The sequence below is a fragment of the Hemitrygon akajei genome, chromosome 30 (genome assembly GCF_048418815.1).
Source record: "Hemitrygon akajei chromosome 30, sHemAka1.3, whole genome shotgun sequence".
In the NCBI taxonomy this organism is placed as follows: domain Eukaryota; kingdom Metazoa; phylum Chordata; class Chondrichthyes; order Myliobatiformes; family Dasyatidae; genus Hemitrygon; species Hemitrygon akajei.
In genome coordinates this window covers 42930813-42953000 of record NC_133153.1, presented here as the reverse complement: position 1 = coordinate 42953000, position 22188 = coordinate 42930813, and the positions used below count along the sequence as shown (strand labels likewise).

General features: G+C 42.2%; 1 protein-coding gene across 9 annotated transcripts in view; it reads right to left on the bottom strand.

Moving 5' to 3' along the window:
• The window catches only part of dennd4a (DENN/MADD domain containing 4A), a 168414-nt gene that overhangs the window by 34189 nt on the left and 112037 nt on the right, over nt 1–22188 (bottom strand). For 5 of the 9 annotated variants that reach the window (XM_073032736.1, XM_073032739.1, XM_073032742.1 and 2 more), the window contains exons 14-20: nt 21905–22038; nt 20612–20747; nt 20121–20327; nt 13627–13755; nt 8502–8649; nt 6595–6723; nt 6259–6375 (exon numbers count right to left, since the gene is read on the bottom strand). In XM_073032736.1, coding sequence (XP_072888837.1) covers nt 6259–6375; nt 6595–6723; nt 8502–8649; nt 13627–13755; nt 20121–20327; nt 20612–20747; nt 21905–22038 — 1000 coding nt within the window. The remainder of the gene's footprint in view (nt 1–6258; nt 6376–6594; nt 6724–8501; nt 8650–13626; nt 13756–20120; nt 20328–20611; nt 20748–21904; nt 22039–22188) is intronic. The other 4 variants (XM_073032740.1, XM_073032744.1, XM_073032743.1 and 1 more) reach the window with 2 other exon arrangements.

Here is a 22188-nt window from a genome sequence, read left to right as displayed (position 1 = left end):
AAGCCCCCACGTTTCTTAGCTTAATGAGTCCTCGGATGTCGAGTCTCTTATCAACCATCAACCAAGTAACCCCTGAAAAGCCAACAAGCAAGAATTTTGATGAAATTGTTACAAGTTTACAAATTCACTTGAGCCTGAAACCGCTGGTAATAGCTGACAGATTTCAATTTTACAAAAGGAACCACTCAAAAGCTGAAAGCCTTTCTGAATACAATGCAGAACTGCTCAAACATTCCCAGTACTGTGACTTAGAGATGGACTTTCTGATGCATTAAGGGACAAGCTCGTATGTGGCATGCATAGTCAAAGCGCTCAAATGAGGCTACTGTCAGAAACAGACCTAACCTTAAAACGGGCATTGACCATTGTAATATCGTTAGAGACTGCAGCAAAGGATGCAGCAGAACTACAGAAAAGGGGATTAGAATGTGAAATGCATAAAATGTCCCTGAATGGTGCAAAAAGCCAAAAATGTTATCGATGTGGCAAATCCTCCCATGATGCAAATGACTGTTGGTTCAAAGAAAAAGTCTGCAGAGAGAGTCACAGACAAGGCCACATAGAGTGTGCAAGGCAGACAAAAAGCACAATTAAGTGAAAAATCTCAAAGACAAACTAAGCAAATGCATAAAGTTACCAAATGAAAGACAGAATCAGACAACAGAGTCTGACGAAGGTGAACTGTCATGTCTAGAACTGCATGGGACAACTGAAGCAGATCACAACAGATGCGTCTGGTGTGAAACTGAAAATGGGGCTGGATACAGGGTCAGCTTGTCTATAATTTCAGAGGCTGACTACAACAGACTATTTTAAGATACCAATAAAGAAGACCTCAACAATGCTAAAAGCTTACACGAGTGAAAGTGTCTCCCAAAGGCAAACTGAAAGCAAATGTGACATATGGAGGCCAAACACAGCAGACAGAGCTTTATGTAATGAGAAGTGGAGGGCCAGCATTTTTCGGATGCAAATGGTTCATTCAACTAGACTGGCACTCAAACAAAGCTCTCAGTGTGGCATCAACAGGCAATGGTAGGCCAAATGGTGGCACTAACCAGAGACTGGCACAGCTGCTTAATGCTAATGAGAAGGTGATTGGTAAACTCAATGGCATGAAGGCCAGAATTGAACTGGATGAAGCAGCAACATCAAGATTCCTTAAAGAGCGTCCAGTGTCTTATGCACTATGTCCTAAAGTGGATGCTGAACTGCAGAGCTTGGAGGCGTCTGGAATTCTCTCCAAGGATGAGTGGAGTGATTGGGTGACGCCCATTGTCCCAGTGATCAAGGAAAGGAAAGGCTGGGGCCTTTCACATATGTGGGATTTCCGAGTGAGCATCAAACTGGTGCTGCATACTATGCAGCACTCCTTGCCATGAACAGAAGTCATTTTTACATCTTTTGCGGTCAGGCATAGGTTTTCAAAGATTGACTTGTCTATCTGTAAATGGAGATTGAGGAGTCAAGCTGGAAGTTCCTCACAATCAACACTCACAAGGGACTGCTCCAGTATAATCGTCTCATCTTTGACGTTGGATCAGCTCCAGCAATTTGGCAAAGAGCAATGGACCAAATGCTCCAAGATATCCCAGGAATACAATGTTAAATTGATGACATCATTATGACTGGTGAAAATAATGAAGAGCACCTCCAGAACCTCGGTAAAGTGCTTACCAGGTTGAGTGAGTATGGTCTATGCACAAAGAGAGAGAAAAGTAATTTTTTCAAGAATGAAATCTCATATTGTGGACATGTCATTGACAATCATGGTTTACATAGGTCACAAGAGAAGACTGAAGCAGTGCTACAGGCGCCCAACTGGAAAAATCATAATTCAGATCATACTTGGGCCTTGTAAACTACTACCACCAGTTTCTCTCTAACATTGCTACAGTGCTGCATCCAATGAATGCACTGTTGCAGACAGGAGCAAAGTGGGAATGGTCAGAAAGATATAATAGAGCTTTCAAAGAAACTAAGAGACTAATAACATCCGAAGACCTGCTCACCCATCATGACCCATCACACTGGTGTATGATGCGTCCCCCTATGGCACTGGAGCCATTTTGTCACACTTATGAAAGATGGATCTGAAAGACCAATTGTGTTTGCTTCAAGATCATTGATGAGTGCAGAAGGCGACTATGCACAGATTGACCGAGAGGCTCTTAGCCTGGGGAATGAAGAAGTTCCACCACTACCTCTAAGGACAAAAGTTTACACAAAGGTCAGCAACCCCTTGCGTCCATTTTCAATCCCAGGAAGGGAATTCCAGTGATAACGGCTACCCGGTTACAACATTGGGCACTATTTCTAGGAGCCTACTTATGACATAAAAATTCAAGGGTACCAAACAACACAGCAATACTGATGACTTGTCATGTCTTCCACTGCTGACAAATGAAAAAGAAAAGTCTTCAAACTGTGACCCAGCAGAAATGTTCCACACCACATTGTGGACCAGTTGCTGGTAACAAATCCCGAATTACAAAGAAAAATAAGGAATGACCCAACATTGTCAAAAGTCAATGACATCACCACAGAAGCTCACTGTAGTCCTCAGTGAGGCGAGACCAACTGTTTGTATGTCAAAGAAAGCTGATGTGTGGATCTCGTGTGTAGTTCCTCTAAATTGCACACCAGAATGTTAGAGAATCTGCACAAAGGTCATCTGGGTACAGTCAAGGTGAAAAGTCTTGCCTGGAACTATGTGTGGTGGCTGGGAATAGATAAACGGAATGAAGTCTCAACCAAAAGCTGTTCGGGATGCCAAAAAGTTCAAAATACACCCCACAGGCACCATTACACCCATTGGAGTGGCCTTCTTCACCATGGCAAAGAGTACATATTGACTTTGCTGGGCCATTCATGGATTCCATGTTCCTGACTGCTCATTCAAAATGGCTGGAGCTTGTCCCAATGAAGTCAACCACATCAGGAAAAACTATTTCTGCTCTGAGACGATCTGTGCTAGAAATGGCTTATCAGAACAATTTGTGAGTGACAACAGACCACAATGCACGTCAGAAGAATTCAGACTATTCATGAAAAAAAATGGCATCAGACATTTCAAGTCAGCTCCTCACCACCCAGCAACAAATAGGTTAGCTGAAAGGTTTATCCAGATATTCAAGAAATCCATTAAAGCAACAGACAAGGAATCAGAATCAGGTTTATTATCAGCGGCATGTGTCGTTGAATTTGTTAACTTAGCAGCAGCAATTCAATGCAATATATAATATAGAAGAAAAAAAATAATAAATAACCTAATTATAGTATACATATACTGAATAGATTAAAAATCGTGCAAAAACAGAAATAATATATATTTAAACAGTGAGGTAGTGTTCATGGGTTCAATGTCCATTTAGGAATCTAATGGCAGAGGGGAATAAGCTGTTCCTGAATCGCTGAGTGTGTGCCTTCAGGCTTCTGTACGTCCTGCCTGATGGTAACAGAGAGAAAAGGGCATGCCCTGGGTGCTGGAGGTCCTTAATAATGGACGCTGCCTTTCTGCGATATCGCTCCTTGAAGATGCCCTGGGTACTTTATAGGCTGGTACCCAAGATGGAAGGTGACTAAATTTACAACCCTCTGCAGCTTCTTTCGGTCCTGCCCAGTAGTTCCCCCACCACCCCATACTAGACAGTGATGCAGTCTGTCAGAATGCTCTCCAGGGTACATCTATAGAAATTTTGAGGAGGACATTTCTCTAAAGTACAGGATGGACAACTTCCTTTTTGTGTATCAGAACTCTAACCATGTCACGCCATATCGAACACCTGCAATGCTGTTCACGAACAGGAATCTGAGATCTCGCACAGACCTCCTGAAACGAGATCTCCAGAGGTAAGTGCAGAAGAAACTGTTCCACCAGTTGCCAAGTGAATCAGCGAGGAGCTTCAAGATTGGACAGGAAGTCCTAGCGTGTGATTACCAAGATGACAAGTTGACACCCAGTAGGATAGCCACAAGAACTGGACCACTGATGTAAGGCAGAGGATATTGGAGATCAGACATGGAGACGTTATGTGGATGCTCAACCCATGGACACATTGCAGTCACTGGACTTACCTCTCAGTAATGATGCCACTGACAGCAACGTGACACCAGAAACTGAGAACTGTCTTAGACAAGACACTGAGCAAACCTGATGCCACTCCACAGGTCCAGAGGCGCTATCCGGAAAGAAGCAGGGCGCCACCCAAACGACTGAATCTTTAGAATGGTGAAGTTAGCTATGAACTGTTATTGTGTTTATTAGAATATGGGTTTATGAAAGAGAAGTTAAATGCTTCGTACACATACCGCTTTATGCAATGTTGTTTTTGCACATACATTGTGCTCATTCTCTCTCGCTCTCTGTGCAATGTGAATACACCAATTAAATCCATCTACCGTATGTGTGCTTTTATTTAATTGATATGTAGCTGTGCACAGACACAACAGGGCTGATATTTACTGAGAACGATTACAAGAAAAGTACAGGAGGACAGCCCTAAACTTGCAGAAAAGGGAAAATTATCAGCAGATGAGGGTCAATACAGATAATGAAAAGTGGTATAATCTGGTGGAGTAAATAGGGAGTAAATAACCAGTCACTAGAAAGGTGTACAAGGCAATACAGAGAGTCATGATTTCTAACACTAGAGGGTACATGTTCAGGGTGAGAGGGAGAAGGTTTAAAAGAGACCTAGTGGATAGATGTTTCATGCAGAGTGATTGGTATCTGCAATGAAATATCAAAGAAGTGGTAGAAACAGATGTTCCAAGAAATGTATTTGAATGAGAAGGGGTTCTGAACCTTTTTAATGCCATGGATTCCTACCATTAACTGAGGGATCTGTGGACCTCAGCTTGGGAACCTCTGAGATAGAGGAACTAATGCAGACATGTAGGTTTATTATAGACAGAACTGATAGTTGGCATCGATAGGCCTGTTTCTATGTTGTAGAATATTTTGTCTATGAACGTCAAATACTTGGATTTTCAGAAGGCATTTGATAAGGTGCCACACACAAGGTTGCTTAACAAGATAAAATTCTATGGCATTACAGGAAAGATACTGGCACAGATAGAGGAATGGCTGACAGGTGGGAGGCAGCAACTTGGAATAAAAGTGGCCTTTTCTGGTTGGCTGTCAGTGATTAGTGGTGTTCCTCAGGGGCCAGTATTGGGACCACTACTTTTCACATTGTTTGTCAATGATTTGGATAACAGTATTGATGGCTTTGCGGCAAGATGTGCGGATGACACGAGATTGGTAGAGGGGTAGGTAGGGCTGAGGAAACAATACAGCTGCAGCAGGATTAGACAAATTAGAAGCATGGGCAAAAAAGTGAGAGATGAAATACAGTGCCGGAAAATGTATGATAATGCATTCTTGTAAAAGGAACAATAGTGCGGACCATTATCCAAAAGGGGAGAGGGTTCAAACATCAGAGGTATGGAGGGACTTTGAGTCCTCGTGCAAGACGCTCAGAAGGTTAATTTACAGGTTGAGTTTGTGGTAAAGGTGGCAAATGTAACGTTGACATTTATTTCAAAGGGAATAGAATATAAAAGCAAGGAGATAATGCTGAGCCTTTATAAAACACTAGTCAGGCCACATGGAGTATTGTCAACAGTTTTGGGCCCCATGTCTCAGAAAAGATGCGTTGTCATTGGAGAGTCCAGAGGAGGATCTTGAGAATTATTCTGGGAATGAAAGGGTTAACATATGAGGCGTGTCGAGCAGCTTTGGGCCTGTAGTCATTGGAATTTAGAAGAATGTGGGGGGAATCTCATTGAAATCTACTGAATGTTGAAAGGACTAGATAAGATGGATATGGCAAGGATGCTTCCTATGGTGGGGATATCCAGAACTAGAAGGCACAGCCTCAAAATTGAGGGGCAAGTTTTAGAACAGAGGAAGGAGGAATTTTTTTAGCCAGAGTAGTGAATCTGTGGAATGCTCTGCCACAGACTGCAGTGGAGGCAAAGTCCGTGGGTATATTTAAGACAGAAGTGAATCATTTCCTGATAGGCCTGGGCATCAAAGGATATGGCAAGAGGACAGGTGTATGGGGTTGAGTGGGATCCGGGATCAGCCATGATGGAATGGTGGAACAGACTTGATGGGCTGAATGGCCTAATTCTGCTCCTATGCCTTATGTTATACACATCTGGAAAAATGCTAAAAATTGTAACAATCAGGAAAAAAGTCTAAGTCAGTCAAAGCAGAACCAGAAAGGAGACAAAAAGTTAGACAATTACCTGAAAACATGTGGACATCCACCAGTTCTGAGGAAATCCAAAGAGAAAGACTAGGAAGCCTTTCATTCAAGGACTCCTGACTGCCATACCCATAGCTGGAGCTAGAGCCAAGCCGGGCTGTGTGCAGAGAGCAGTAAAACAAGGGTATGCCAGATGGTAGATGAACATAAAGAGTTACATGGAAGGGTAAGATGCATGAGAAGCAGGAATTAAAAGCCACGTAAGATGGATACAAGCAGATAATTGCAGACAGACCAGAGGGAGCAGCAAAAAGCAATGAACAAAACAAAAGAGAGGTTTTGAGTCAACAGATATCGATGACACCTTAAGATGTACCTGTACTAGATCTATCATCAGTGGAATCTACTTTCATTTGCTCCGAGCTGAACTGGGGCTGCTCCACAGTGTTAGTTTCATTAGAGCTATCCATGCTGCCGTGGCTAACAGCATCCAGATCACTGCCATCTGCTTGGAGAACAGACAGATTAGTACAAGTCACTGCAAACTGACAATTTCATTTTTCTCCCTCCCATCCTAAAGGGATCAGAGTGGCCAACAAACATTATTGAGCCAGTGATTACACTAGTACTGAGTGTTAACATACTGTTTAACTGTAGGGTTGGCATCAGCGTCTGATTCCCCCACCTCTCTCTTTTTCTCTATACATCCACACACACACCATCCCAGATAAAGGACTGCAAGATTGGGATCAATCTGGAAATCGGAACCCTTATCCCTTTCCTGGGTTACTGGAGCATTGACTCCACTGGCATGCAAGCTAATATTAGATACCAGCTGACCAATCAAATCTGTAATTGTCTTGACCCATATTGTTCATTTATTCAGTCTCTAAATTTGTTGGGTGACAGAATCCGTTTAAAAGGAATCACCTCAAATGGCTTTCTCAAAATTCCAAATTTCTGATTCCAATCAAATCCATCTTATGTAAGTGAGACTAGAACTCGGGGACTACTCAACCTCAAGATTCGTAGGAGTAGATTTAGGACAGATGAGAAGGAACTGCTTTTCCCAGAGTGGTGAATCTGTGGAATTCTCTGCCCAATGAAGCAGTGGAGGATACCTCAGAAAATACATTTAAGATTTTTGCATAATAGGGGAATTAAGGTCTCTGGGGAAAAGGGAGTTAGGTGAAGATGAGTCCATGGTCAGATCAGCCATGATCTAATTGACTGGTGGAGCAGGCTCGATGGGCCAGATGGCCTACTCCTGTTCCTATTTCTTATGTTCTTATGTGTCTGATGTTAATACCAATGGTAATATTACTGAGAGAAATAAGTGACTTGAAGCTGTTATTGGGCTCAGGGACTTAGAAAACTAGAACACAGATGGATGGAATTACGGAATTGCAGAACCACCCTGAAATATTAGCCCAGCTCACTCAAGCCAGTAAATTTAATTATTCTTCTCCAGCTAAACTGGCAATCAGCATTTCCTAAAAATATACAAACACTTCTAATGAAATTATGTTAACTGAAAATACTTGATTGTGGATTGATTTATGCAAAAAATGTTGAATCAAACATTCCTACACCAAACGGTTAAGCTGACATACAGCTCTGCACCAAAAAAGTGCCTTTGTAGCAGCGAACGGCCCACCTTGCTGTTATTCTAACATTGGCATGACTTCCAACATAAATGCACATGAACGTGGATTTATGGCACAATTCTTAGCAGCGTGGAGGAACAGAGGGATCTTGGGGTCCACGACCACAGATTCCTTAAAGTTACTGTGCAAGTTAATAAGGTTAAGGTGGTGTATGGTAGGTTGGCCTTCATTAGTCAGGGGACCGAATTCAAAGTAATATTGCAGCTCTATAAACACCATTAGACCACACTTGGAGGGTGCACTGGAGATTTACCAGGATAAATAGGGTTAGTTATTAAATGATGGTCTCACCATTAGTACATTTCTCCCATTAACAAAAAACTGAACACCCACAAATTTAGACAAATGATCTGAAGATATGGCTTCAATAGTTGAAGTCTAACTTACTACACTGAGTGACATGACCACTGAGCTGAGGGAAATTAGGATGATCAATTAGTTCTGGCCTTGCCAGGGACACTATATCCCTTGAATGCATTATGAAAAAAAAGTCCATAAAGCCATTTTTCAATGGAAAATGTGTTCTCTTAAGTATATTTGCCAATATGTGGTAATTCAGCAATACAACGCTCTTTGAATTTCACCGTGTTCACTCCCAGGTCAATCTCAGTCTTACCCGACAGCACCTGCGCCTGTAGTGGGTTTGTTGGAGTCTTTTTCAAAACTCTGCGGAACTGAGCTGTTCCAAGTACAACATTCCTTAGCTTCATCCATAGAAAGTATCCACCTCTGTTGCTCGATGGCCAAGTACTTTCTAAAACTGCCTGCAGAAAATCAAATGTGATCAGCTCAATGTCAAAGCAGGGGTTAAACACCATGAAATTATCTCATATTCTGCTGTGGACCTTAAGTAAAGCAGTTTCAATAAAATCTATAAGCTTTTAATTTGATCTTAGGATGTGATTACTTTATTAGGTAATACAACACATTTTCAGCAAGAGGGAGCAAAGTATATTAAAACTCCAATAATCTGGAATCCACTTGTTTGGAAAATCCTGAGGATTTCAGCATCCAGTTCCTTCATTCTAACAAGCTGAATCATCCAAACTGAAACACACAAGGTTTGATTTCCTAAACACAAAAGTTTCTGTCAATGTTGGAAATTTAAAACAACACACACAAAATGCTAGAGGAACTCAACAGGTCAGGCAGCATCTATGGAAGGGAATAAACAGTTGTTGTTTTGGGACGAGACCCTTCATCAGGACTCATGAAAAACAGAATATAAACAAGCATGTCGACTAGTTCTGATTTGGTTCCACCTTTCACTCACTTCCAACATTTCCTTCTGCCCACTCCCACCCCTTCACTTTTGTTGCCTTAGCATCACCACAATATCTGACCTTTTATCATCCCCCATCAGCCTCCGGGAATCCAAGTATTTTCTCCACCAGGTGGTTTAATGACTTACTTGCACTTCACTTAATCTATAAACCATTTCCTGCTCACAATGCATCCTAGTTTGCAGCAAAGAGACAAAATAGATTGTGTGATCACTTTAGATAACACCTGCATTAAATCTGAGACTGGGTCTCTGAAGTTCTGTTCACCTGTCACTTGAAATCCCTGCCCCATTCCAACTCTGAACTCATGGATACTGATCACCCACATCATTACAAAGAATCTCAACTTGAGCTTAGGACCAGCTCCTCACCCTTTGATTAGGCAGATCATAACCACTAACCATATTGTTTTTGAGAGAGCTGTTCATGGCTCCTCTCTTAACACTCCCCAAGACGCAGCATTTGTTTTATTTGCCTCATTCCTTAACACCCGACATTGTCAGCCCACATGGTCTAACAGATAGATACTTTATTTACCCCAAAGGAAATTACAGTGTCACAGTAGCATTACAAGTGCACAGATATACAAATATTAGATAAGAGAAGTAATAAAGAATAAAAAATAAGTTACCTCAAACAGTCTAATAGGAGGGGAGTCATCACTTCCCTGGCTATAGTTTGACCCATTATAGAGCCTAATGGCCGAGGGTAAGAATGACCTCATAGAGCAGCACAGTTGTCTTAGTTTATTACTAAAAGCATGCAGAGGGTGAGAAACATTGTCCAGAATTGCCAGGATTTTCTGTAGAGTCTTTTGTTCTACCACAGCCTGCGGTGTGTCCAGTTTGACTCCTATAACAGAGCCAGCCTTTCTAATCAGTTTATTGACCCTGATGGCATCACCCGTGCTGATGCCATTGCCCCAGCACACCACAATATAGAAAACTGTACTGGTGACAGAAGTCTGGTAGAACCCGTGAAGGAGAAGCCTATACACTCCAAAGGACCTCAGTCTCCTCAGGACGTAGAGACAACTCTGGCCCTTCTTGTACAGAGCAGCTGTGTTGGTGCTCCGCTTGGGTTTGCCCAGGTGCACCCCCAGGTACTTGTGGATCCTCACCACATCCACATCCTCACCATCAATAGTGCAATACAGCTTAGTCTTCCTAAAGTCCATCACCATCTGCTTTGTCTTACTGATGTTGAACTGCAGATGATTCAACTTTCACCATTTGACAAAGTTTTCCACCACAGCCATGTATTCATCCTCCTGACTTCCCCCTATATGCCCAACTCTTGCTGAGTCATCAGTGAATTTCTGCAGATGACATGACTCAGTGTTGTATCTGAAGTTCGACGCATACAGGGTAAACGGGAAGGGAGCCAATACAGTCCCCTGTGGGGTCCTGCTGCTTGTAGCCATGTCTGACACACAGTTCTGAAGCCACACAAACTGTGGTCTCTGCCAGCCAGGTATTCTGTTATCCAGGATACAGTGGAAGTGCCAACCTGCATTGAACGGAGCTTCCCCCCCCAGCAATGAAGGCTGTATGGTATTGAAGGCACTTGAGAAATCAAAAAACATGATCTTTACAGTGCTACCCTGCTTATCCAAATGGGAGTAGGTTCTGTTCAGCAGGCAGGTGACAGCATTGTCGACTCCAATGTGCTCCTGGTTGGGAGACTGCCTAATGTCCAGCTTCCAACATCCTACAGACCAGTCAGTCGGTGTTCTCCTCTTCCCCACCCCCCAGCTCTGTACAGCACGAAAACCATCGCACGAACAGTTCTCAAATCTGATGAAAGGTCAGTCACTGTAACATCAATTGTTTTCATCTTCCCAGAAGCTGCTTGACCTCTAGTATTTCTGGTGCTCTATGTCTAAGTTACAGATTATATGAAACAGAAGCATTTAAAACAAAGGCAAATGAAGAAGGTACTAACTATATACATTTAATCTTAGATGTATGTTTCAGATCAGAAATGACTGGGGTACAGAGTGAGACAGATTAAAAAGTTTACAATTTCAGATAACCAGAGCTTCTTCATCACCAGAGTGACTGTTTATTCCTCACCACAGATGCTGCCTGACCTGCTGAATTCCTCCAGTATTTTGTGTGTTTCTTGCTTTTGTTAGAATTCACAAGTTTTGATGCAAAATCATTCATTTGTATCATTACCTCACATCTCTCTCTCCCTCCCCACTCTCCTCGTATGTGCCCTTCATCTGTGAATATTCTCAGTATTTTATTTCAGATTCCCAACAACTGCTGAGTTCTGCGTGTCACAGTTCTGGCTCCAAGCACTTGCCCTACATTAATCTTCCTCTATTTGCACTCTTCCAGAGAGGTGTTGTAAGCAACTGTATCACCTGGACAACTCTGAGCACCTCTTTCAGAGACGTTTCCTTTGTTCTCCTATTTCTCTCACTCTCTTGACGTAATATAACACATGTTTTTGTTTCCTCAGTCTTCTTGTACTGTTGGAGAGTTATTGGCCTGAAATATTGTTTCTCTTCCCATAGATGGTAGTGCAATCTGTGTTTCAAACAGTTTATATTTATATGAAAGTGACACCAGGACTGACCAGAAATGCAGGATATTGATTCACCTTAGTCCTGAATTCCAATTTTGAATTGTGCTGAATGTGCTCATTTCAATTCGTATGGTGTGAAGGTTTGTTATCTCAGCTGTTTTCCTGATGTGAGCACAAGGGGAATATCACAGCCACTATTTGTGTCCTTTTTCTCACTTACATCTCCTCAAACACTGACCGGACAAGGCCAAGACAAGCTTTGACAGCTTTGGGTCAAATAAATCACCAATTCACTGAGGACACCAACTCTTGAGCAAACCACTAATTAGATAGCTATCAGACCCAGTTCCCATGGAAACAAGATCCTAGTACATTGGTGCCTTTAGAAGACAAAGGAAACATGCCAGGGAGGAAAACCAGCGCAGCAAAAGGCAATGCTGTAAGTTTTGTATTTAATTCCAGTGTTTTAAGAGTATTTTGTGAAGGGCTTGGATTTTTCAAGTTCACGTTCAAGTTTATTGTCACTCAATCAGCTAAACAAAACAACATTCCTCTGGGAACAACGTTGTTCTAACAATGATTATAAATGCCTTCATCTACACTAAAGTTCTACAGCTCAATTCAATTCACTTGCGTTAAAGCTTAAAGTCACAAGCTTGATGGCAAATAATATTAATCATTTATGTGCCTTTTGCATTCTTTTTAAAGAGAAAATAAGTAATTTTCTGTGAACAAGTGATAGGGAAATGAAAGTTTCAGTCCTGGTCACTAGATTTTGATGGATTAGTTATCCGTCCTCATGAGGTTATGCAACGTAAATTCGATGGGAATATCATTCATAAACCATTTATATATAGGCAAGCTCAACCAAAAAGGTCATCTTTGCGAGTAGAAAATTTACAAGCACTGTAGATTCTTCTAGGTGATAAGCCATTGAAGCTAGAAATTTTAAAAATCTGCAATTAGCTTATTGATTTAATGTGGATATTTTTCAGATTGTTTTGGATTTATTATTCTTAATCAGATTCAGAAGAATTTATAGCTTACAATGAAATTGAAGAGGCCACCGAGCAGACATGGCCCTTTCGACTGAGAGAGGGATTATTCAGAATGATGTCACTTTTCTTCGACACCCCCTGCATCCTCTCAGCGCCCCCCACAATGCTTTCCTGAACCACCCACCCTGCTGCAGATGGACTGAAGTGTGATAAAACGCAGCATTGACAGTAACTACAAAAGTCCACACTGACATACAAGACTATAAGACATAGGAGCAGAACTAGGCCATTTGGCTCAGCGAGTCTTCTCCATCATGGTTGATTTATTTTCCCTCTCAACCCCATTCTCTTGCCTCGTCCATCATTTGATGCCCTGACTAATCATGAACCCATTAACCTCTGCTTTAATATATGCAGTGACTTGGCCTCCATAGCCATTTTGGTAAGGTATTCCACAGATTCACCACCATCTGGCTAAAGAAATTCCTCATCTCTATTCTAAATGGACATCCCTCTATTCTGAAGCAGTACTCTTTGGTTCTAGACTCTTCCACTATTGGCAACGTCCCCTGCATGTCCACTCTATCGGGCCCTTCAAAGAAACTACTGCCATCACCCAGGTCTCATCACATATGAAGTGCCAGTCGCGTTTTGTGGTTAACTCTTTAACTTGCTTTGTAAATGCATCTTCTGGAATATATTTTATTAGTTGTTAATTATTTGTGGTAATATCACTCAGTGTATGGTGTGTGAGTTAAATGAACTGTGTTATGCACCTTGGTCCAGAGAGCATTGTTTTGTTTGGCTGTATTCATCAGTTGAATGACAATAATCATGAAGTATAACATTAAGGAAGAATAAGCAAAGTTAGTTACAATAAAAAGCAACACCAAAATATTTTAGTAAATGTACAGAAGGCCCCTACCTTATTATAGTAACCATATGTAATAGCATTTGGGTGAACACCAGCTTTCTTCATCTCAAACAGGACTCTGACAGCTAATACTGGCTGTCCGTACTGGCCGCATAACTGCATCAGGACACGGTAACAGACCTAGTAAGACAAAAAGTGCGGTGTGTTTTAATTCTTACATACATAGTCAATAATTTTTGTACTGTTCTATTAGGTTCCGAATAGCACTGCTGCCACTCATGTGGCCCTCTGGGGTGGTAAACTAGTACAATAATTGTGGGGCTTGCTGAACCAAACCAGACTTTCCCTCTCCAATAGCAGAACTCCACACTACAGTCCTAACCCACTGAGCCCTTTCAGTGGCTGCACTAAGCTACAGTGCGACCCTCAGCATGCATCCTGCAGCCTGGAATGTGCCAGTCGGTAACATTCCTCTACAGAAAGGGTTCCCAACCTTCTTTATGCCATGGACAAATACCATTTAGTAAGGAGTCCTTGGACCCCAGGGTGGGAACCCTGCCCTAAAGACATCTTGATGTGCTGGCAGACCAGCAAGTTTCAGGAAGACTTGGTGAATGTGTTTAAATAGTTCCCTGGAATACTCATTTTTCCCCAGTTACTCAGGAATCAGATGTAGTTTGCAACATTGTATGGTCATGTCTGCAACACTTCAAGGTTGTGAGGGGCATCACAAAAGGAATGACACCATGTGCTTTCAATAACAAGCAACAGCCATGCGAAGAAAGCTCACCAATGCCTCCACTCCTTCAGGAGGCTAAAGAAATTTGGTACGTCTCTGTCGACTTTCAACCATTTTTAATTGATCCTGAATCATAGCAGCTCTGCTCATGACTGCAAGGAACTGCAGACAGTTGTGGACTCAGCTCAGCACATCACAGAAACCAGCCTCTCCTCCATGGATTCTGTCTACACCATGCTGTAAAGTGGCCAGTAGAATCAAAGACCTCACCCACCTGCAGTGTGCTTCTTCACCCATTGAAAGAAGATACAAAAACTTGAAAACACATACAAGCTTCTATCTCAATGTTACCTATCCATGTACCTACCTAAATTACTCTGAAATGTTGAAATTGACCCCACATCTATCACTTGTGCTGGCAGTGCACTCCACTAACACTATCCTCTGAGTGAAGAAGTTCCCCTCACGTTCCCATTAAATATTTAATGTTTCACCCTTAGCCCATGACCTTTAGTTGTAGTCTCACCCAAACTCAGTGGAAAAAGCCTACTTGCATTTACCCTGTCCATACCCTTCATAAATTTGTGTACCTCTATCATAACTCCCCTCAAATCTTCTACATTCTAGGGAATAAAGTCCTAACTTATTCAATCTTTCTTTAGAACTCAGGTCTACAAGACCCTGCAGCATCCTTGTATTTTTCTTCTGCACTTTTTTAATCTTACTTACATCTTTCCTGTAGATAGCTGACCAAAACCACACACACTACTCCAAATTAGGCCTCACCAATGTCTTATAAATAACATTTTAAGATCATCCCAACTTCTGTACTCAATACATTGATTTGTGAAAGCCAAGGTGCCAAAAGCTTTCTTCATGACCCCATCTACCTGTGATACCATTTGCAAGGAACTGTGAATCCATATTCCCAGATCCCTCTATTCTAGCACACTCCTCAGTACCCTACCACTCACCTACCCTGTTTGATACTCCCAAAGCCTAGGTAGTTCTAAGGTAGGGACACGTTCAGCACAGCTTTGTGGGCCGAAGGGCCTGGTATTGTGCTGTAGGTTTTCTATGTAAGTACAACACCTCACAATAGTCTGCATTACATTCCATCTGCCATTTTCCAGCTGGTTCATATTCCACTGCCAGCTTTGATAGCTTTCCTTTGTCCAGTATGACCCCCGTCTTGGTGTCATCTATAAATTTGCTGACCCAGTTTACCATATTATCATCCAGATTGTTGATACAGATGACAAACAACAACAGACCCAGCACCCATCCCTGCGGTACTCCACCGGTTACAGGCCTCCAGTACGGTGGTAACCCTCTACTAACACTCTCTGACTTCTCCTGCAAAGACAATGTCTAATCCAATTTACTACCTCATCTTGAATACCAAGCGACTGAACCTTCTTGACCAATCTCTGTCAAAGACCTTGCCAAGTCCGTGTAGACAAACTCCACCATCATGCCTTCATCAACTTTCCTAGTACCTTTTTTGAAAACCTCCAAGACTGGTTAGACACAACCTGCCATGCACAAAGCTATGTTAAATATTCCTAATTCGTCCCTCTCCATCCAAATATTTATATATCTGGTCCCTCAGAATACCTTCCAATAACTTTCCCACTGTTGATGTCAGGCTCACTGGCCTATAACATCTTAGTTTACTCTTACAGCCATTCTCAAACAAAACAGTACTGGCTATCCTCCAATCCTCCGGCAGCTCACCTGTGGCTAAAGATGCTTTATTTCTGCTCAGGTCCCTACAATTTCTGCACCAGCCTCCCACAGGGTCTAAGAGAGCACCTTGTTAGGCCCTTGGGGATTTATCCACCCTAATTTGTCTCAAGACAGCAAACACCTCCTCCTCAGTAATCTGTACAGGGTCCATAACATCGCTGCTGCATTGCCTCACTTCTACAGCACTGTGCAAAAGTCTTAGGCATACATACAGTACCGTGTTGGTCAACGTGGAGCGGAGAGCGAATTTGTAAATCTGGCAGGACAAAGGATGTTGGGAAGGTGACAGAAGGAATGCCAGGGCCCCGGGGGAGAGAGATGGTGGTGGTAGGGGTGCAGACACACCCAGCCCTTAAACAACAGGCAAGGTTATTTGATTCAAAAAACAATTGATATATTGACCATGGTGCTCTTGTGCTTCCTGCTCCCTCCCCTCTCCCAGCCATGATTCCATTCTCCCTGAATACATTTGACAAACTTTATTCTATCCAGCCCTTTTACAGAATAGGAATCCCAGTCAATATGTGGAAAGTTAAAATCACCTCATATCACAACCTTCCGTTTCTTGAGACAGTCTGTAACCTCTCTACCAATTTATTCCCTGCAGTCTGTTAGGTGGTCTGTAATACAGCCCCAATGACGTGGTAATATTTTTCGTATTCTTCAGTTCTACCCATAAAACCTTACTAGATTGAGCACTGTTGTGACATTTTCCCGGATTAGTAAATGCCACCCCTCCCCCTTTAATCCTTCCCGCTCTATCTCATCTAAAACAACGGAAGCCTGTAACAATGAGCTATCAGTTCTGCCCTTCCTGCAACCAAGTCTCACTAATGGCTACAATATCATAATCATGTGTTGATCCATGCCGAGCTCATCTGCCTTTACTACGCTATTTCTTGCTTTGGAACATACGCAGTTCAGAACATTAGTCCCAGCATGCTTGATCTTTTGATTCCTGCCTTTGTATGTAGACCTAACAACATTTTTCTCCACAACCTCTCCACTATCTGTTCTGGCAGTCTGGTTCCCATGCTCCTGCAACTCTAACCCGCCCCTGTGCAGCACTAGCAAGCCTTGCCACAAGGATATTTGTCCCCTCTCCAGTTCAGGTGCAAACTGTCCCTTCTGCACAGGTTCCACCTTCCCTGGAAGAGAGCCCAATGGACTAAAGATCTGACCCCCTCCCTCCTGTGCCATTTCCTTAGTCACGTGTTAAACTGTGATCTTCCTATCTCTGGCCTCACTGGCACGGGTAGCAATCCTGAGATCACAAACCTGAAGGTCCTGTCCTTTAACTTAGAACCTAACTCCCTGTCTCACTTTGCGGGACCTTATCCCTCTTCCTACCTATGTTATTGGTACCTACATGGACCATGACCTCTGGCTGTTCACCCTCTCACTTAAGAATGCTGTGGACTAGATCCAAGACGTCCCTGACTCTGTTAACATACCATCCGGGAATCTCATTCTCATCAACATAACCCCTTTACTGTTCCCCTAATCAGTGAATCCCCTATCACTACAGCTCGCTTCTTATCCCCCCTTCCCTTCTGAGTTTCAGAGCTGGAGTTAGTGTCAGAGACTTGACTGCTGTAACTTTCCTCTGCTTGCTGTCCACCCTCCCCCCAAAAACAGGATCCAAAGTGGCATGCCTGTTGTTGAGGGGACAGGGCAACACTGCACTTGCTGGCTATCCTGTTTCCCTTCTTGATGGTCACCCTTGTGACCTGTGTCCTGCACCTTTGTTGTAATCTACCTCTCTTTATGTCTTGTCTATCAACCCCTCGGCCCACCTAATGATCCAGAGTTTATCTAACTCCTTAACACAGTCTGTTTGAGGCTATGGTTCACAGCTGTAGTTGTCAGGGACACTGGCGGCCTCCTTGCCTTCTAACAACCTGTATGAGGAGTATTCCAATATCCTGCCTGACAACCTCACTCTTCTAAAATGTGAAATAATAAAGAATAAATGATGAAAAAAAATCTACCTACAATTTACGCCTCTCCTTGCCGAAGCCTCGATGAGCTGAAGCCTCAACACTGGCCCACTCCCACATAAACTTAACTTCTTTTGATTGCCAAGTGCCTCATTATGCGTAATCCAATGTCCCCTTGAGATGTGGAACCCAAAATATGCTGACTGTCCCCGCTCGTTTCTTTTAAACACTCTCTCCCTTTCTGTGATGTATAAAATATGCCGACTACCCCGCTCGTTTCTTTTAAACACTTGCTTGTTTTACGCAATCTGATGGCTCTTTGAGAACTCTGGTGTGCAAAATGCGCCGTGTCCTCACTCACTTGTTTTAAACTCTCTCTCCAGGGGTCTCCAACCTTTTTTATGCCATGGCCTAATACTATTAAGCAAGGTGTCCATGGACCTCAGATTGGGAACCCGTGCTCTACGCAATCTGATGTCTCCTTGGGAACTGTGATGTGCAGAATGTCATGTTAGCCACTACTGTATACACTGAGCAACTTATAGAGCAAGTGATGAACCGGATCTGCCAAGATGAAAAACTGATGCACTTGAAAGCCTGCGCTAAAAGAGAGGGACTTTCTGCGCATAGGAGCCCCAATCAGTTCACTGTGCGATCAATTGGGCGCATGCATTCTTGCCACATTCTCGCAACTGCTCCGATACAGTTCACTCTTGACCTCACAATCTACCTTGTTAAGGCCTTTCACTTTATCATCTGCACTTTGTCTGCAAATATAACACTTGATTCTGCAATTTGTTACTGTTTTACCTTGCACTACCTCGATGCACTGTTGTAGTGAGGTCAGCTGAGAAGATCATTGGGGTCTCTCTTCCTGCCATTACGGACATTTACACTACATGCTGCATCCGCAAACAGCATTATGAAGGACCCCATGCACCCCTCATACAAACTCTTCTCCCTCCCGCAATCTGGGAAAAGGCATCGAAGCATTTGGGCTCTCACGACCAGACTATGTAACAGTTTCTTCCCCCAAGCTATCAGACTCCTCAATACCCAGAGACTGGACTGACACCAACTTACTGCCCTCTACTGTGCCTATTGTCTTGTTTATTATTTATTGTAATGTCTGCACTATTTTGTTTACCTTATGCAGCCCTGGGTAGGTCTGTAGTCTAGTGTAGTTTTTTTCCTGTGTTGTTGTTACATGGTTCAGTGTAGTTTTTGTACTGTTTCATGTAGTACCATGGTCCTGAAAAACGTTGTCTCATTTTTACTGTGTACTGTACCAGCAGTTATGGTCGAAATGACAATAAAAAGTGACTTGACTTATACATTGATCTGTATAAATGGCATGCAAAACCAAGATCTTCCATTGTACCTTGGTACATGTAACAATAATAAAGCAACTTACCAAGATCCAGATCCACAATCTTGTCTAACCTTGCATCCAAGTAGAAAAACCTGCTGGTGCAATCCTGCACTGTTTTATATGCCTCTATGGCTTTTATCTTTGGCAGATAATTTATAAATGGTGCACTGCTGTTTAATGCCGATCTTCACTGAAAATGGTCCTGTTGTAAATCTGTTAATTAGTATCATGGCTTGCATGATCTCATGGATCATGAATATGATTAGATACATTTATGTGGGCAGGTAAATTTGAAGAGGTTCCATGGACAGGAAATTTGATGCTTGGTAGTGCCACAACTACAGGAACAAGTAACTGGGCTCAGCACACATTTTACCACTCAAATGCAAGGGAATGCAATTAATCTGATGAAAACGTGGGATAACTGGTGTTGATTCAGCAGCTGAACCATTGTCTGCCAGTGAAAGTTCGCCCTTTGAACTGAGAATTGAACACATGTCAGACACCTGTTCACATACCATTTAGGATCACAGAGCACAAACTCAGGATGAAGGAGACTAAAAGGGAGTGTAGGAACTTATTATCATTTAAAACAAAATGAGAGAATACAGACAGGTACAAAGCTAACACTAAAATTTAATTACGACATATAGCAAACAAGATTTGTGCATCGTTAGTTGTGTTTGGTGATACAATTTTGCTCCTTGTCAAAGAGGGATACATCAAGCACATCAATGTTACTCACCTCATCGGGTGGATCCAACTTCTTGAGCTGCATCTTTCTCAGTACATCGTAAGCCGTCCGAAGGGCCCTGACCTTCGAGTGGCATACCTTCACATAAGCAGGAAGGCACATAAACCAGAGACCATAGCAGTGAAGGAGGAGGCACTTTGACCACATTTGAGGAATCGATGAATAACGTTTTGCCATTTTTTGAGCTGACTTTATCTCCTAAAATGCAACAAAATTATTAATAAAATATTGCGGAATGAAATAAATACTTGTATGCCGAGAATATCCATACTGCCTTTTTAAAGTTCTCTCACTCTCCTTGTACAGAGGTGGTATGAAATGTAGCATCAGATTTGTCACTCTCTGTTTACTTGTATCACTTGTTAAATGCTACAGCTTCACAATCCACAGGATAATGGATAATGATAACAGATTGATATGTCACAAATACTCACACACACTGTATCACAGGCACACTCAGAATACATATATTAGTCACATACCTGCTTGGTTCTTCTACCCATTGGTGCTGGACTGTTGGGACAACTATTTTTTGAAGTTAACCTGCTGGCTGGTGTCTTTAATAAACTCACTGGTCTGTCAAACAGCTGTGGTGATAGCACGGGAAAACCAATGTAGCTGAAAGAACAGGAGCAGCCCATGATCATCACTCATTAAAGACCATAATTAATTGACAGCTTTAATGCACATTATCTAGAATACAACTCTTATTGGAATATATATTCCAACCACAAGTAAATTCAGAGATAACAAGAAACAGAAAATGTGGAAAGAAAGCAGAACATAGGGAAAACCCAACGGGTCTGTTGGACACCAAATTAATACTTCCAGTGGAACAATTGAGGAGGGGAAACAGAAAACGCAGATGACCCTCCACAGTGCATCCAGAATTCGTGGAGAGAATAATGGAACACATGCTTGGTCAAAACACCAATGACGGCATATAATAAGTGTTACGTTTTTGCCACAGATACTTCTGACCAGCTGATCATTTCCAACATTTCTGTGGTTTACCCCAGTCACAGCATGTAGCAAGTTCAGAGAAAATGCCAGCTGCTATGGCACTTTCTGATGGCCAGATTACATTCCTCAAAGAGAACGAGTTAAGGACTTGCCTCTACCCTAGAGAGGTCACTATCAGAAATTTGGGTGAACTATTTGTTAGAGCTATTGGAGGACCCAGAGAACCTCTGGGAGCATGTTCAAGCAAAAAGGCAATACTTTGAGAGGAATCTACTTTCTATTCTTGAAGCTTGAACAACAGATCAATAAGGATTCTGCTTCCAAAGTAAAAAGCAGATCATCCACGGGATGCAGTTTATTTAGAAAATGATATAGCAGCAACTCAAATCAGAGTTAGTCCTCGGCACAAATATAAACCATGACACTGCATAAAAATGGCAATGGCTGTGGGGGTGATTTGAAGGCTGCTGCATAATTATGATTCTCTAAATTATACTATAAACACTGTATGTCAGCTTACAAAAAGCATCAGAGACTGTAATTAAATCATGACTTTTAAATTACAACTCAGCACATCCTTAGATAACCATGGTGGAACAAGTGTTTGGATTTCACCCTGTTACAGAAACATACAAACCACCATCATGCAAGGAGATTTGGAAATTCTCTGTAACACCAATTTTAATAATGTTCAATAATTATCTAATAGTGACACTAACAAAAATAGAATCCCTTTAAAACAAGAGTAGGAAATGATTTGCGAATCTCTCTCACATGTTGAGATTCATCTCCACACTTGCTTGGACACATACCTGTACTGAAGAGGATACTCTTCTTCATTAGGAAGGCTTGGAAGCTCAGGTGGCGTGATGAAAACCGTGTGCTCACTTTTGTGAGATTCGTCCAATTCTATGAGGCGCAAGTCCTCTATGCGCTCTGCATCCAACTGGATAATTTCAAAAAGCAGAACATCAGAAGTTGAATAAAGTAACTTACTCAGAAAATGTTTTCTTGCACATTTATCTATATACAGCAATACATTATCATTAGTAAACACTGGTGGAAACTGATGTGAGGGAGGAGAATTTGACAAGTT